General features: G+C 33.5%; 1 protein-coding gene across 1 annotated transcript in view; it reads left to right on the top strand.

Moving 5' to 3' along the window:
* The window catches only part of GBE1 (1,4-alpha-glucan branching enzyme 1), a gene marked incomplete at both ends in the record, with an annotated part of 270361 nt that extends 253452 nt beyond the window's left edge, over positions 1-16909 (top strand). The window contains 2 exons of the mRNA XM_080696262.1: positions 8780-8897; positions 16853-16909. Coding sequence (XP_080552388.1) covers positions 8780-8897; positions 16853-16909 — 175 coding nt within the window. The remainder of the gene's footprint in view (positions 1-8779; positions 8898-16852) is intronic.
* Between the last annotated feature and the right edge of the window lie 1276 nt (positions 16910-18185).

Raw genomic sequence — 18185 nt, 5'->3', positions numbered from 1 at the left:
CATGTAACTATTATGAGTTATCAAAAAAGAAAATTAGCTTTTCTATTATAAATAACCCATTATCAATATATTAATAAATGATATAAGATCTTTTAACATTTCTAAGTTAAACATTACTGATGACAAAGTAGAGTCGTGTAAGATTTATTTGTATAGACCTAAAGAGATTAACTATGTAAAATAAGGGAAGAAAATCAAGGTAGGTTTTTTGTGATCTGAGTAATATTAAATTTTTTTCTAAAATTTAGCAAACACACTGTTTTAAAATCAAACTCACGGGAAGAGACTGTCAGAGAATAATGAAAATAAGATACAAATATGTCAGGTATGACTCTAAGTCTTTGGTGGCAGGGAAAATAAAACACAGAAATTTTATGTAGAGACTATGTTTTTACAAAGAGAGACAGAAACAAGTAATATATACCGCTGGGTGTGGTGGTGCACGCTTGCAGTCCAGTATGCGGAAAGTTGTAATAGGAGGATCACAGGTTCATGGCCAGCCTCAGCTACTTAGTGAGGTCCTCTACAACTTAGTGAGACCCTGTTTCAAAAATAAAGAATAAGAAATAGAGCTGGGGGTGTTGTTCGGAGATAGAATTCCCCTGGGTTCAATCCCTAGTACCTAAAATAAATAAATAAATAAACAAACAAACACTATATTAAAAGCTGGTAGTGGTAAAAACACAGAGCAGTTACAAGAGAATGTGGGAGACATGTTTAGTTTTCAGTTAGGGTAGTCAGAATAGCTCCACCAGAAAGAGAGTATTTCTCAGAAGTTTAGGGAACATTTTCCATTAAAAAGAAAACAAAAAAAAAAAAAACAGCCTTTAAAACATTCTGTGTAATATCTGCTTAAACATTAATGTAAACGTTTTAAAACAACAGGAAAAGTCATAGAACAAAGACATAGGGAAGAAGTGAATAGAAATAAAAATCATAAAGGAAGAGAGCAAATTAATTGTAAAAAGTTAATAATATAAATAGACCCATTTGTATGCTTTTTATCTCTTGAGAGAGCAGTTTAAGTGGTCCAGGAACTGTAACATTAATAAAGCCACAGCAGTTAATATCAGAACATTTTCCCTAGTACTGGATACTGTGTTAAGTACTCAATGCCAATTTTTTCAGTTAATCCCCATAACAGTCCTCTGATATTTTACTTTATTTTTATTTATTTATTTATTTATTTTATTTATTTATTTATTTATTTTTTTGGTGGTACTGGGATTCCTGGAAGCCCTTCTACCTCCGAGCTACACTCCCAGACCTATTTTTACATTTTTATTTGAAAACAAGGTCTCCTAATCCAGCGCGTGCAGCTGGCTTCTAACCTGTGCGATCCTCCTGTCTCTGCCTCCCAAGCGCGGGGATTACAAGCGTGCACCACCACACCCGGCTTTACTTTATTTTTAAAGTAGAAACTTCTCAAGACATTAAGTAACTTGCTTGAACATAGAGATGGAAATTGTCAGAACTGGGGACTTAAAGTTAGGTCCCAAAGCCCATCAGTGCACCTGTGATATTTTAGTGTTTTTGGTTGCTGTCTCCTGTCCCAGTCTGTCTACCTGAAATAGCTCAGAAGATGCTTCCTTAATTCTTGTAATCATCTTAATTTTCAGAGACTTTCAAGTTTGCAGTCATCTTTTCAGTTTAGATATATTGTATTTGACCCTGTTTTAGGCTTAGAGTAAGTTTGTTTGAGGGGTAGTGTTTCTTATTAGCCTAAGTCAAAATTATTAACAGCTCAAAAACACAATGTGGTTTTTGAAAAATGACAAGTCTGCATGATATAAAGTCATTTTGATGACAAAATGTGTGGTTAAAGGGTAAATACAAATCTGTATTTTTTTTCTTTGAAGTTCTAAATTGTTATTGCTTCATTAAGTAACTGAATTTATAAGTTTTTTGGATGATTCTTAATGAGTGGGCAAAGAGCAGACTTTTATGGAGCATTATAGGTAGAAATAAGAGCACATTTTTATTGTTTTTCATATATATATATATATATATATATATATATATTGAAGATAAAGAAAAGCTCTTAAGTAAGCTAGAAATTTACTGTATTTAGAATAATTTTCCTATTTGCACAGAGAAATATGTAGTACTCAGTATTTTGTATTATCTTTCAATTTGCTATTTACTGATGTGTGTCATTAAGCATGCCTAAGAATAAACTAATAATTTGCATGAAAATGCATTTCAAAAAGCATAGCAATCCATTAATTAACATGGTAGATAATGACATTTGAGCCCCTCATCCTTTGAGCTTGTTTTATTGCTAGTTGGCATTGTACAGTTTCTAAAAAATTATAGGTAAGGCATCAAACTTGCAGGGATTGGAGCTTATTTTGTAGTCTAAAATCAGAAACCTTTTGTTGATGAAAGAAGCGCATCCTAGCCTATAATAGGAATATGCTTCTGTTTTGCACTTAATTAAAATGTGGGTTGTCATTTAAACTTTTAATGAAGGCACTATTCACAAACTTGAATGCATATGTAGCTCATGCATGAAGATGTTGTTATTTTAAGGAGACTAAAATTTTAAAGTGAACTAATAAGCATACAAAAATTATCCCCTTAAATAAAAAGTTGCACTTGACATTTATTATATTTTAAAATATTTTTTGAGCACACTCACTAGTATATTTTCTATTGATTTTAATGTTATTCTTTTTATATTTTTTAAGAAACACTATACTATTGGGGAACTTTTTAAATAAATAAAGTCAGAAAATACTAAATGGATATTTTTTATCAACAATAATACCATGAATGTCATGTTGTTATAGTTCTGAGAAATAGTTAAATGTTATAATTCATATTTCCAGTGGTGAATTCTGAAGTTTAATATGTATTCTCGATCTCAGAAATAAAGACAGAAATGCCTAAATCAGGTATATAAACAAATGTACAAATATAGGTACACACACAGACACACACATGCATAAGTATACCGCACATTTCCCAAGTCTTGGCTATTCCTGCATTTGGAAGGAGACCAAAGATAACAACTAAATGTTGGGGTTTATAGCTCTTTCTATAGTTTAGGATAATAAACGAGGCATAATTTAAGTGTATTTATAAAACAAAGGAACAGATCTGTTTGAGATGCTACACAGCTCCAATTTTAGATTTTGTGCATTATATCTAGAAATAAATAAAGTTCAATCCTTGAAATATAAAAAAGATAAGTGTGTTTTAGAACATTGTGGCGAGTTCTGTGCCGCACAGTTATCTTCAGAGTACCACAATCATAAAAATCTCATTGCTTCCCAGCTCTTCCCAGTTCTCACTCTTTCAGAGGTCTTATCACAGTTACTTCAGTTCCTTCAGTTAGCACTTCCTTAAAATTTTGAACCTAACGGTTTCTGTCTTTGGTGCAGCTCTCTCCCAGAAGTTATTGTTGGTCGATTAAATAATTAGATATAGCTTATGTTAAATTCATATTCTGAGATGTATCATTTCACATTTTAATATGTCTTCAATAGAGATATTTCTTTCAATGATTGTCGAAGTAGTAATACTTTTCTCTGTATTGGAGACAGAGAAAACAATTCATCTTAAAATTGATGATGTCTTAGATTTGAAGATAAATGATAAGTTACCAGCTTTGCTATCTTGACGGTCATCTAGTCACTGAAGAACCCCTCGTTCTGTCACTCAGTTTGAAACTTCAGGGGTTGAACCTTACAATAAATTTTCCAGGCTTCATCAGTGAGAGTGAAGTGAGTTTTTGTGCAGAATGATATAAATGATAGTACTTCTCACATCAAAATCCTTACACTCTGCACAGACACTTTATCAAGTGGCTGAGCAAACATAGCAGCTTTTGAAGTATTTGAAGAGCCATTGAATTTGAGAGTCTTCATGCCTTCACTCTTCTTTAATCTTATTAGTACAGGCCTCCTTCAGAATATGGCTCTTCCTTAGCTCAAATTTAAGGACATAGATTATAAAATAATGCTTAAAACTTCTTATCTACTTCAACCTGTTGATAGATATATCAAATACTTAGGAAGCTCTTGAATTTAAAATGAGAAATCATGTTTTAAAATGAATAAAATTGATAGGGACTTATTTGATCTTTTTTTAAAAAAAGAAATCTCTATTTTAAATTTTTATCATTCTTTCTCAACTATGTTTTAATTCAACAAGGAAAAATTTTGGTTCAGTATTTTATATTTAATGAGCAAATGAACTTAAATAATAAATGTATCTAAAACAAATATGGTAAATCCCAGATATTCCCATTTCAAGAAAAATTTTAGGAACACCAGTCTTTTAAATTTGTCTGTATTAACAATTTAGGAGGCGATCAGTTTATCTATTTTTTCTATTTTTATTCTCATGTTGTATTCATTTTGGCTTGTATATTCTTATAAGCTAAACTTTAGAATTCAAACAAGAAACTACATAGAGAAAACTTGGCTTGATTCTTGGCATAAAACCAGTGGCCACTCATAGAGAGTAGGGTAATCAGACCTACATTGACCTGTGTGTCCTCTGGAGCTCTACAGATTAACTACTTGCCCATTCATGAGCACAGCTGTTCTTTCCTTCCACTCCTGTCTCCCCAAGCTCAACATCAGTTTCCTCACTTTTGAGTACTGTCATTTGTAAATCTAAAATCTTTTTTTTTTTTTTTTGCGGGTCTAGGGATGGAACCCAGGGGCATTCGACCTCTGAGTCACATCCCCTGCCCTTTTTTTTTTATTCTTTATTTTGAAACCGGGTCTCACTGAGTTGCAGAGGGCCTCACTAAGTAGCTGAGTCTGTCCGCGAACCACGATCCTCCAGTCTCAGCCTCTGGAATGCTGGGATTACAAGCATGTGCCACCACGCCCGGCTTGTAAATCTAAAATCTTGATCCATTTATGTCTCTACATACCCTCTATCAGAGTTTAGCCATATTTGTCACTCTTGGACCTCTGTTAGACTGCCTGTTTTCTCTGCTTTACTCTTTCTTCTGTCCTTTCTACTCTGCCCCGACCCCTCAGTTAATTTTCTTGATTGTCGTATCCTATCTCAAGAATATTCAACATTAGAGTCCTTTAATAAAGTAAATATTAAGTCTAGTCCATCCTTCAAAACTATTAATTCATTCATTCATTTGGTACTGGGGCTTGAACTCGGCAACATTCTACCTCCATGCTACAACCTTGCCCTTTTTCTTTTATTTAGGAACAAAGTCTCACTAAGTATTTAAGTCAGGCTTTGAATCTGCAATGTTCTTGTCTCAGCCTCAAAAATATTGGAATTACTACAGACAGATACCACCACACCTGGCTAAAAATTACAGACTTTCAATCCTACCTTTTCTTCTCATCTCTCATTCCCATGGTGCATACCATTTTGCTTTACTTAGAGATGTTCACCTGCATGCCTACTTTCCCTTTACAAGCTATAAATTGCTGGCAAACTAAGACCATTCCTTAGTCATTTTTACATCTAGCACAATGCCTTGTATTGTATGTACTCAGCAAATGAATGAGGGAGGAAAGATAACTTATTCTACTTTCCTCTAATATAAAATATTAATATATGTAATTTGACCTTACTTGGCGAGTCAGGATTGTCATCCTGAATATTAATTTCTAATATTTACTAAGAAACTTTTGTAAGAATCCTGCTATGTGTAGAAAGATAGCTACAAACCATGGCATACTGTTGAGCTGTTCTGTATAAGTAGTTCTATGTGTTATGTAATAGGAACCCATATTAAGAAAGTCATCTAAAATAAGTATAACTTGAAAAAAATAAGCATAAGTTGGCTTTGAGTTGGCTTTTCTGAGTTATTAGTTCTTAGTGGAATAAGGATAATGGAAACATTTTGGTCCCATATGGATCCTGTGTTTTGTGGGTATGGGCATGAGCACGTGTGTGTCGGGGGCGGGGGGGGGAGTTAGGGAATAACTGGGTATGAGAACATGAAAAATAAATCTTAAGAAAAATTGGTTGACCAAATATCCTCTTCAACATGTTTTTTTTTCCTATTTCTAAGCAGTATTGCTTAAAAGATAAGTTGTCCTGATACTTAAATAATTTATAGTAGGAATTCCCAATCACAAAGTCTTTCTGAACTTCAATCTAGCATGTTACTATGTTGAAATTTCTGAATTTAAGGGTTGCATTTTCTAAAGGAAACTCTTGTGTTTCCTTGAAACTTTATGGTTTCATATGCTTTCTCATTATGGCTACAAATTTAGATAGGTAGATAGATAGGTAGATTAGATAGATGATAGATAGATAGGATAGATTGTAACCATTTTTAATGTGATGAACCTTTTTAATGACTGAAAAATAGATGGCAGACTCATGTAATCCCACTACTTGGGAGGCCGAGAAAGAAGGATCTCATGTGGGAGGATAGCATTGGTAATATAGCGAGACTCTCACAAACCTAGGGAGACTCTATTTTAAAATAAAGAATGCGTCCTTTTACAACAATTGTTCTTTCATTATCCTTTGAAAATTTATGCAGGTAAGAATGTATTAAACTATGTGACTTCAAATAATTCTGATTTTTTTTTTTTTTGGTACTGAGGATGTATCCCAGAGGCATTCTACCTCCAAGCAACCCCCCCACCCTATTTTTTATTCTTTATTTTGAAACAAGGTCTCACTGAGTTGCAAAGGGCCTCACTAAGTAGTAGCTGAGGCTATCCTCAAACCGCGATCCTCCTGTCTCATACTCCCAAATACTGGGATCCAAGCATGCACCACTACGTCCAGTTCTGAATTTTATTAATAAAAACATGCAGCTGGGTGTGGTGGCACATGCTTGTAATCCCTGCTCTTGGGAGGCTGAGACAGGAGGATCGCACAAGTTTGAAGCCAGACTCGGCTACTTAGTGAGGCTCTCAGCAACTTAGTGAGACCCTGTTTCCAAATAAAATATAAAATAGGTCTGGAAGTATAGTCCAGAAGTAGAAAGCCCCTGGGTTCCACCCCAGTACCACACACACACAAAAAAGCACATTCTTTAAATTACAATATCAAATGTGTTTAATAACATAATTAAGTTTTCAGATAATGTCCAGATGTTCAGGGCATATATTGATTCTATGTCTCTTATAGTAGGGACCTAGAAGAGTTATCATAACTAACTCTCTGTGGAAATCTTATAATAACATAACTACCATTCAGTCATTCATAATTTAAAGGTAAAAACTAGTGTTTTGAAGATATATGTCTTCTTTAGCCACATCTACCAAAAATCTCTTAATTCAGTACCTTATTAATTGATACTGCCATTCAGTAACTACATAAAACACAAGGTATTCTCTGAACTGCCTTATTCTTGTTTTTATTTGAAAAATGTTTTAAGTATTTAATAAATTAGAATAAAAAACAAAAAAACTTTATATTTAATGTTTTTTACATTCCATCTGTTTCATTTATTTACTATGTTTCCAATTAGTTTTCACTGTCCATATTTTGCCCTTTAATATATTGGTTGGCATAAATCATTTTTAGCTATGTTGAATGAATTTAAAATGTGCCCATTCCTCGTAACTCAGTAATCATCATTTGAATCTCTGCGTCTCACTCTCTCCATCACTGCCCCCTCTTTAAACACAGTAATATTCTCCTGATGTGCTTCAGTTTGAATCTTGAATCAGAGCAGGCTGACCTGGTTTGACCAAGATAGAGCCGCTACTTCCAGTAAAAGTTCCTGTGGTGTGTCCATCTGCATCTCTGACCCAGATAGAGATTTCCAAATGATGATGACAGGTCATTGTTCATTACATGTATTATTAGTGCAGTAATTTTGCTGTAACACAATATATGAATATTTATGAGATTAAAATTTAAACACCAGGAAAAGCAAACAAAACTACTTAAACCTATTTGCATTTCTTCCTAAGCTAGAAGAGACTTAAGATTTCTAAGTATTGATGTGTATTTGTCTGTGAATTTTTGTATTAGGTTCCATTTCTGGATATTTTGAGCATACTAAATTTGAGCATAATAACAATAGATTTTATGTATTTCACTGTAAACTCTGGAAATAATGCTTAATAATTTACTGTGGAAAATCAGATATTAACTGGTAACAAATCGCATGTTTGTGGTTGAGCCCTCCTGAGACAGGATAGTGGCATGTTCACTTGGTCATACTGCTTTAAGAGCAGTGTTCTGGCCACACCAAAAGGAGAGAGTGAGGATGCTTCACTCTTAAGGCCGTACCTGGCCCTTTCTTACTTCTCTGTTCCTCTTCAGAATACTCTGTATCTAGAAAACTTAAATTCAGAGATGAGGAAGGAGTGAAATACCCCATCACATGGGGAATGGTTACAGGTCCTGCAAATATATTTAGTATATATTTTTGTAATATACTCAAAGGACATGCAGAACTATCATAGCTATTACTAAATATTTCAAATGTTACTATATATTAAACTTATCCTTTAGAAATAATCCTAAGGAATCAAATTTCGACTGAATATAGAAAAGAATTTCTAGCAAGTGGAATGGGTTGCTTTTAGACAGTAGAAGATTTGCTGTTACTAGGGGTATTCTGTCTCAGGCTGGATGATTCCTTGATGAGCTTTGATAAAAGTGTAACAAGGGTCTCATGGGCATGTGTACTAGAAAGCCTGTAAAGCCCCCTTTAAACATAAACATCTTTGGAATATTAGAGAATAAATGAGTACAAAGTACAAATAAGGATTTAACAGTGGCAGAATACTCAATTTTTAATTATTGTCTTAGAACACATTTTATAATATCTCCTTCAACTTGTAAGCAATTATGAATTCCTTAAATGCTGTACATTCAAAATTGTGCTAGATTCAGATTCAGCAGAATATGGAGGACACCAGAGACTGGACCACAACACTGACTTCTTTTCTGAGGCTTTTGAGCATAATGGGCGCCACCATTCTCTTTTGGTAAGTCTTTAAATATGTTTTTATTATATTTTAATTTTTTCTTTATTGTAATGATGGCTTAATTCAAAAAACAGCTTTTCAAATATAAAAGTGAAAAATAGGGCTAAGGGTTTAGCTTAGGGTAGAATGACTCTAGGTTCAATCTCTAGTACCACAATACATACATGCATACATTCCTGTTCTGTGTGTGAATGCATGTGTGTATGTGCATATGTTTGTTTGTATTTATGTGTGTGACAGAGACAGTCAAGACAGACTGCTGATGGAACCCAGGACCTCTATATTTTTATTCTTTATGCAACAATTCCTTTCTGATCTTGATTTTTCCATAACATTTTACTTTAAGATTTCTGCATTTTGACTTTAATAAAGTTTAGTTTAAAATACCTTAATCAATAAAAAGTATATCTTTTCCTTTACTCTAGTAATTTGAAGACTAAGTTCATTCTAGTTATAAAATTCTGTGGTTTTCTAATATTACTAGGAAAAGCTAATTTTTACATTGTAGTAATGACATAAGTTATAGAATACTGGTTTATACTACTAGGATTAAATTCTTTTAAAGATGTAAAGTTTAGTAGCTTTTTAGATTTGGTGAAATTCCTCATTATACTAGGCGAAAGGCCATATCTATGTTATATTGTGTCTCTCTTTTTTATTTTCTTGATTTTCTCTTTTTACCAGACATACATTTCTTTTTTCACTGTGGAAATATTAGATTAAGATGTGTTTCATATTTATAATATCTGGAATTACCTGACAAATGTGTGGATTTGTCATAACTATTAAAGCTTTGGCTTTGATAAATCATCTCACTTTTCAAAAGTCTAGATATAAAAATGAGAATCTGTATGGTACCCATGGATTCTGTATTTTTCTACTTTTTTTTCTGACATCTCATTGTGATGCTGCCCCTTCACTGTGTTAGTTGCTGAGTTATATACAGAACTGATGGGTCATTAAATAAATTTTAACAGTGCAGGGATTACAAAGATCAAGTCCCGGGATTATTGGCTGTAAGGACAATGCAGGATTTATGAGACTCAGGTGTTGCTCTAAATGAATGTGTGTGTGCCAGTGTGCATTGGTTGACAACACTGATATAGTCTTAGAAATGTACAAAGAGGTGTGTTTGTGTGTGTGTGTGTGTGTGTGTGTGTGTATTTTTAAGAGAGAAGGCTTAAAGTTGCTATCATATTCTTTCTTCAAAAATTATTGCTATAGTTTGTCAGAACATCCAGTTTTGATGTGTAATATCAAGATTGATAAAAGTCATTTCAGAAGTGAAGAAGAAAAGTACCTTAAAGACCTGAAATGACTAAAACTAAAGACTTCCTGAGGGGTGAGGAAAAATAATTCAGCTCAAAAGAGAATCATAGAGAGAGGCAACCAATGGCAATAAAACCAAACATTGATCAATTGAACTAGACTCACAGGGATTTGAAATATTTAGCCAAACAATTATGTAACCAATTATCCTAAATATTCATGTATCTCAACAAATATTAGTTATTGAGAGAGTTCAGTGCCATACTGGAAAGACAATAAAATGTCATGTGAAAGACCTGGGATCCAGTGCCCTCTGCCATTTACCACTTTTGAGAACTTAAGCAATTTATCTTTTCGGCACCTCAGTTTTCCTCTTCTCTAAAATGAGGATTAATAATAGTGTCCTCCCTACAGCAAGAGAATTTTAGGTGGTATAAATTCACTAACATCGCCAACCTTTTTGGAAACTGCAAAATGTTATTGCACATGAACTTGAAAGGTATTTTCATTGCTATGCCCTAATTATTTTAATATTTTAAACATATCCAGACATTCAGTGATTGTGAGGACACATGATTAAGAATACCTCCTTCCAACTTTGGAGAAATTATGTGGGCTCACCATCTTTGTAGTTGGACAAAAATTAGCTTGGCATTTTTTTTTTGTAGAAACAAAAATATTGTCATAATTAAAACAAGTCTACAAACCGGTGGCAGCCGCAATTAGGAGATGACTTTCAAATACTAATTGAATTGATCTTGCAAACATGGAAGGTGCAGTTCTAAATTAGCAGGCAGAACGGAGAATATCTCTTAAGTCTCAATAATACGTAGAGGAATACACTGCTGCGAGCACATAAGAAATAGAAAAGAGCTTAACCACTGCCAGTAATAGAATTCTGATCCTACTCAGTAAACGAGATAAGAGCACTGTCTTCCCAGCAGCAGCATCTTGTTTTCAATGACGACAGGTTCTTCAGGAATTTCTCATTTAAATAAGTCTTTAGGCTTCTAGTTTTAATGTCAGAAGAAAGGAGCCCACATGGATTGGTAAAATACAGAAAACAGGTTTCCTTCTAGCCAGGGTTATTCTGCAGACAGGACAAAAAAATCACTTGAACAAATGTACTATAAGTATGCCTCATTATAATGAAGCTTCTTATTAAACTGATTCACATGTGCTAGAAACCAATCAAGCTGCCTGAACACAACCTTATAAGTCTCATATCATTACCAGCGAGGCTACGCCTGCCTCCCATACTCCTAGAATAGAGAAAGAGGACAAAATAAAACTTTCCCTTCTTCCATGAAATTTCTGCCCATCATAATAACTAGTACACTGCATTTGCTAAAGCTTAATTTGCAAGCTCAATAATCCAAAGGATCTGCCGAATAAATGTCAAATCTGTTTTCAAAGATAGCAACAAACAGAGCTCGAAGGAATCTTAAAATAGCCACACATTGCTGCAGCATCAGCAGGTACCACCCCAGCTTCTCCTCTGAGCTCTGTCACTTGAAACTGTGAGGCCAGGGGATAACTGGATGTGCAGCACCACTGAAAGGTAGTCAGTGAGGTCAGAGTACCTCACAAATGCAGCAAAGTGATAGGGCAGGACTCACCCACTCTGCTTTGTTGGGGGTTAGGAGAAACTCCATTTTTCTGTAGTCATTTCTCTTTTGGTTCCTGGTATAGGAGTGTGTGTATGTGTGTGTGTGTGTGCATGTGTGCGCGTGTGTGTGTGGGGGTGGACTTTTTTTTTCTCTTCTCTGGTTATATACTCAAATTACAGGATACAGAGGTAACAACAGAGATTACTGAGACCTAAATGACTTAGAATTTTTTTTACATTTCTGAAGCTGTCTCAGTGATAAAGAAAATGTGAATAAAGCAATAGGTTTAGCTTTAATTAATTTACCAGTTAGGCTTCTTATCAATAGAAAGTAAATATATTTATTTCCAATATAAATATGGGGATTGACAAGTAGATTTTGGCTTAACTGGGGGATTTGTCATAGATGTATCTTTTTTTCCTTCATTTGTATGAATTGAAAATAGCTTATTTGGAACATTCTTTGGGCAGTATCTAAAATTATAAAGTGTTTAGTTTTTCAGACTGAAAAAATTATCAGCTAATAAAGTTCACTTTTTTAATGTTTCTAAATTAAATGAGATCATGCTCATTTCTAAATGGACAACATTATTAGCATCACTTGTTTCCTAATGCTAAAGTAAGGAGAGTTAAAGTAAGATTTTTCTATTTGAAAATATTTTATGAGTTAATCATGTATGAGAAGAATAAAATTACTTTAAATGTCACTTTTATTTTTCAAAATAACATGCAAACTTTTAACAAAAATGTGTATGTAAATAAACTATTGGAAAGTATGATGGGTTTTTCAGTGGATCTCTTTACCTTACCAATATTATTATGTACTGTCACTTTATTCAGTAATTTCTAACAAAATCTAAAAATAAGCTGTATGGTATTAAACATTTTTATTTTAAAAATTCTCTTTGCAAATGTTTGGCATCTTGCTTTCAAAAATTGTTTAATTAATTCCTGCAACTCAATTACAATTCTAGAAAAAAAAATAAGTTTTCCTAACTGATGTAAATGAATAGATCATTGTGTGATCAGTTACTTTTTAAGCCACACTAATGGTTACTATAGTAATTAAGTCATTAAATTAGTCAAAATAACTGGGCAGATTAACATTCATTTGAGTCTCAATAAGCGAATTGAATTATACTATGCCATTCTGCTTCCTCACACAAGTTGATTATGAATATAACTAGAAAAAATGACCTCATAGCCATATATAGGTTATTTTTATACTTTATTGGTGTACTATAAATATATATGATAGTAAGATTCAAAGAAGCCCATATAAGCACACAGCACTTGCTGCACCCCCCTCTTGCAACCCACCCCACACTTTCCTCTTCCCTCCCAGTACATGCTAGTGAGATTGGTAGTAATACTTTTGTATATGGGAAAACATTATTTTAACTGTTTTCTCCTCAGTCTTCTCTTTTCCCTCCTACCTCCCTTCCCCAGTTTCTTTCCACTATTCTACTAGACTTCATTTGTCAGAAGTTCCTTTTGTTTCTATTTACTTTCTAACTCCTACATGAGAGAAAACGTACCACACTTGATTTCATGAGACTGGTTGACATGAGCCTGGCTGATTTCACTTAGCATAATATTCTGTAATTTCACACATTTTCTTTGAAATAATGTAATTTAATTCTTCTTTATGTCTGATTAAAATTCCATTATGTGTATATGCCACATTTTTTTTATCCATTCATCTGTTAACAGACACCTAGCTTGCTTCCATAACTTGGCTATTGTAAATTGTGCCACAATAAACATGGCTATGCATTACACACACACACACACACACACACACACACACACACACACACACTTTTTTTTTTTCAGTACTGGCGATGGAAATCAGGGACATTGTACCTCCAAGCTACACTCCCAGTTCTATATTTTTTAGTCTTTTTTTTATTTTTTGAAACAGGGTCTCACTAAGTTGCAAAGGGCATCACTAAGCAGCTGAGGCTATCTGCAAACCCAGATCCTCCAGTCTCTGCCTCCCAAATGCTGGAATTACAAGCATGCGCCACCAAGCCCAGCATACGTATATTTGTAATATGACTCTCATTACAAAATACATAGGGCAGAAAGACCAATAAATGAACATAATAGATAAGATTAACATCATGTATTATCTATAACATTCATACTAAATTATTTCTAAATATGTGTACTAAAATGCAAGTTGCTTATATTTAAATATACTGAAACATTTTAGTTTAAATATACTTATATTCTTGTTTCTTTTTTCTTGCTATATGAAGCTAAACTATATTTTGAATTTAAATTATAAAATAAGAGTTAGAGATCCAGTGTTTATCACTAAATCTTAGGCACCCCAAATTGTTCAAATTTGTAATTATCTTAAGGATTAGCTCTGATTAACTTCAGTCCTTTAGTATAATTGGTAGCCATTTCCTAACCACTAAGAAAATTGATTCACATACTGGAAACCCTAATAAAGAAGAAAACTCAAAATTCCATAAATAGCCATAGTAAAGAAAAATCACTTGCTTGAGGAATTTTTTTTTCATGTTGCTTATATACCCACAAAGCCTCCAGAGCTACATAAATACATTCTGGTAATTAACACTGCAGTGAAAAATATAATTACACAATATTCCTGCTAATGATATTATACAATTTTCAACCAAAGGTTTTTGAGCAGATAATATTAGGAGGTCTCTGAGTGTAACTGGAATTATCATCATAAAGTTCCTTACATAAAATGATCATCATCATTTGGAGAGAATTTTTGGAGCACTTTTTAACCACTAAATGCCAAACTGAAATAAACTGGAAAACCATGTATCATTCTTTTTTTTTCCTGACTCTTAAATTATCACCATAGAATTATTATTTATTTTCCAATAATGAAATCATTATAAGGTTATGAAACAGAGTAGGTACAATACTTGCCTAGGATTCATGAAGCAGAAAATATTGCATAGAATGTATTACACCAGCAAATAAATTCTGATGTGTCTTAAAAGTTATAAGACCTTAAATAGAAAGAGTAAATTATAGGGAGATAGATTGTGGCACTGAAATACTTATATTCTCCATACTTAATGACTATACGGTTGTAATGTTTAAATGTTTACCTTTGTGGAAATATGTGATTGTAAATCAGACTATGAGACAGACACTGAGCTACAGAGACTTAGGATTTTTAAATGTTTCTCAATGTAATCCCATTTCCTAAGTCACTATTACTTTTAATTGATGACTAGATAAAATTCTCTCCAAATATATTCATAATAGAACTTTCTAAGAATATCAGTGTTTTAAAATGCCTTAATATTTAATATTCAAAGCTAACCAATTCTATTGATGTGTCTAAATCTACTTATTTAAAGCATAATAATAAGCCGGGCATAGTGGTGCACACTTGTAATCCCAACATTCAGGAGGCTGAGACTGGAGGATCATGGTTCGCAAACAGCCTCAGCTACTTAGGCCCTCCACAATTTAGTGAGACCCTGTTTCAAAATGAAGAATAAAAAATAGGGCAAGGAGTGTCGTTCGAACGAATGCCCCTGGGTTCCATCCCCAGACCTGCACACACACACACACACACACAAAAAAAAAAAAAAAACACAATAAATGTTCTTTATAGCAGAAACCTTAGGAAAAAACATTGGTTTTACTTGCAGGATAGAATGCTCTAGATATAGAAATCTTATTCAATGAAAATAACTGTTTTGTTTTTATTCTTTTATTTTTAATTATTTACTTTTGCTTTATGCCTTTTTTCCTGGTGCTAATCTATAAAAGTTTTTGTTTTTCTTTCTTCCTTCCTTCCCTCCTTCCTTCCTTTCTTTCTTTCCTTCCCTTTTTTGATCTTCAGTCAAGCTTTTACTTAGAGATAAAGTAATTGATTTAATATGGTGAAATATTAGCAAAGTCAGAAATAGGGAGATGATCACAATCTTGACAAACACCTGAAAGATTATTTTTACTATTTTGTTAATTAAATGTGTTACATATGGGATAATATATAGATAAGCATTGAGAAGTCCAAATCACTTATAAAAATTCATACGTAAGTATATTAGAGGATATCTTTGAAATATGCACAGTATTTCACTGTTGTTTCTGACATTGTATTTTATAAAGTTATCATTGGTACCTGCTTTTTACAATGGTACCTACTCAGTATGAGAAACTGAAAGACATATAACCTTTGCCCTTATGAAGCTTGTAGTCTGTGGGAAAATAGATAGTAAACTTGAAAAAAAATCACAAGTTGTGTTAAAAGTTAGAAAAAACAAGGATACTATGATTGAAAATGGAGAAGAGAATTTATTGTATCTAGTGTTGTCTAGAAACCCTCTCCTTGTAGCTGAGATCTTTGAAGAAATAAAAAACAAACAAGACAAAGAATTTTTGGAGCAAAAGGCACATTTTAGGCAGATTCAGAAGGAGTTTGGCATGTTCAAGGAACTGAAGAGCTCCTGTGCCTGCAGCCTCTTAGTCAAAGGGAGAAGAGGCAGGTGAGGAGATGAGCTGAGGGGGTAGACAACTGAGCAGGAGCCAAGGCAGGACCACCACACGTGGCCTTGTGGAAAAGACATTCATTCTGTTTCTAGTGGAATAGCAAGCCTTATGATTCAGAAGGGGCCAAAATGCACTTAAGATCCCTTATGATGCATTTCAGTTTTTGTTCTTAAAATGAAAAGGGGGATTATAAATTAAAGTATCGATACAAAGCAATGTTTTATATATTGAGTTTACTCTTATAAATAGAGCGACATTGTGAACTGTAGCGCAACAGTCCTCCTTCACCACCTAAAAATGCCTAACCATGCAATGAGTGCCATTGGGGTCATTACAGTAGGAGGAACAGTGGTCTTCGTAAATAGTATGGAGCCCTCTAGCAGTGACTGCTTTAAAATAGTCTTACCTTTCTGCCAAATCTGTTGCAGCTATGAAATTGAGCCTTCTGAGAAGCTGTATAATTATAAAAATAGCTGTAGCTTTAGTCTGATGTGACACTGTATCATGTCTGCATTGCTTTGACATGAGAGCATTTTCACTATCTGACAATTGCACTGACGTGATTGTGTTGATGTAGGTGTACATTCCAAGCCGTGTGGCCCTCGTCCTTCAGAATGTGGACCTGCCCAACTGAAGAGACCTACTAGCAGCTCCACCACATGCAGATGTATGTTTTGTTTGCTGCTTATCACTGTCACAGAGTTTATAGTGCATAAGCTTTTCAAAACGCAATTGCCTTAGCCAAAACTAATATTGATTGAAGTTCAGTATTAGTATATGCAAATATTTCAAACTTCTCTTTAAAAAGTAGATGGGGGACTTTGTTTAAATTTTTAGGGAATCTTATTCCCGAGCCATTTGGGCAGCTGGCAATAATGTCTTAAAAATGTTTTACTTTGCTGGCCAACTATTTGATATTTTTAATTACAATTTTTAATTACTCATCATGTACGATTATTTCTGTTGAATGTATTCAGATGGATATTGGGTTGCCTTTTTAGTTCTAATATCTATTGTTCTAAATTATCAGGTACCAACTTTCTCTGTTAATTTCAAATTGTGTTTAGAAATACTGTAATAAATATATAGTAATAATATAAAATTGAGAATTATATCAAAGGTAATATAAAAGCCCTTATCTATAAACTCATTCATGCCTCATTTTCCATTGTTTTATCTTGTTATCTCCTCTTCACATACTATTTTGCTAGATGCTGATATCTTATATTTTCTCTGAAGACCTGAAGTAGTAATTGTTGAATTTCATAAAATGTTTTTTTCTTTCAATCAATAAAAAATTGTAAAATTACCTTTTCTAGTCTTTATCTTGATGTACTATTATAAGCATTGATTTGAAATGAATATTAATAAGTGTTATCTCAATTCTTGAGACCTTCTTCTTTGGGAAATATAACTGAAATTCTATCAACTAATCTAGATATTTAAGCTACTGTTCAGCTAGGAATCTGAGCACTTTTAGAAGCTGAATTTTTCGATTCAGCGGAATATTCCTTCATGAAACTGTTCCTTGGTTTGTTAATAGTAGGCCAAAGGTCTCAGGTCACTGATATCCAATGCATTCATAACTGGGCAATTAGGGTTCGTTTATTAGAGTACCTGCCACTTTTTTGTCATTTTTAATAAGGATACTTGGAGGTTTTTCATTCAAAACTTACTCAGTGATGGATAAGTAACAGAATTACACTTGCAGCTAAACATGTACATTAACATCATCATCCTTAAACATTATTTAAGTAAATCCTTTAATATATCCTTGAAATGTTTTATTTACCTTAACTTCCAAGTAGAACAGTCGTCTGATTTCCTAAAAGAGTTCTCAATGCCAGCTCACAGTGCACATTGGAAAATGTTACTGAAGCCATCTAAGGTACTTTCCCATTACAAGAACA

Source organism: Muscardinus avellanarius (assembly GCF_963383645.1).
Source record: "Muscardinus avellanarius genome assembly, chromosome: 5".
NCBI classification, from domain to species: domain Eukaryota; kingdom Metazoa; phylum Chordata; class Mammalia; order Rodentia; family Gliridae; genus Muscardinus; species Muscardinus avellanarius.
This window is presented reverse-complemented; position numbering and strand designations above follow the sequence as displayed.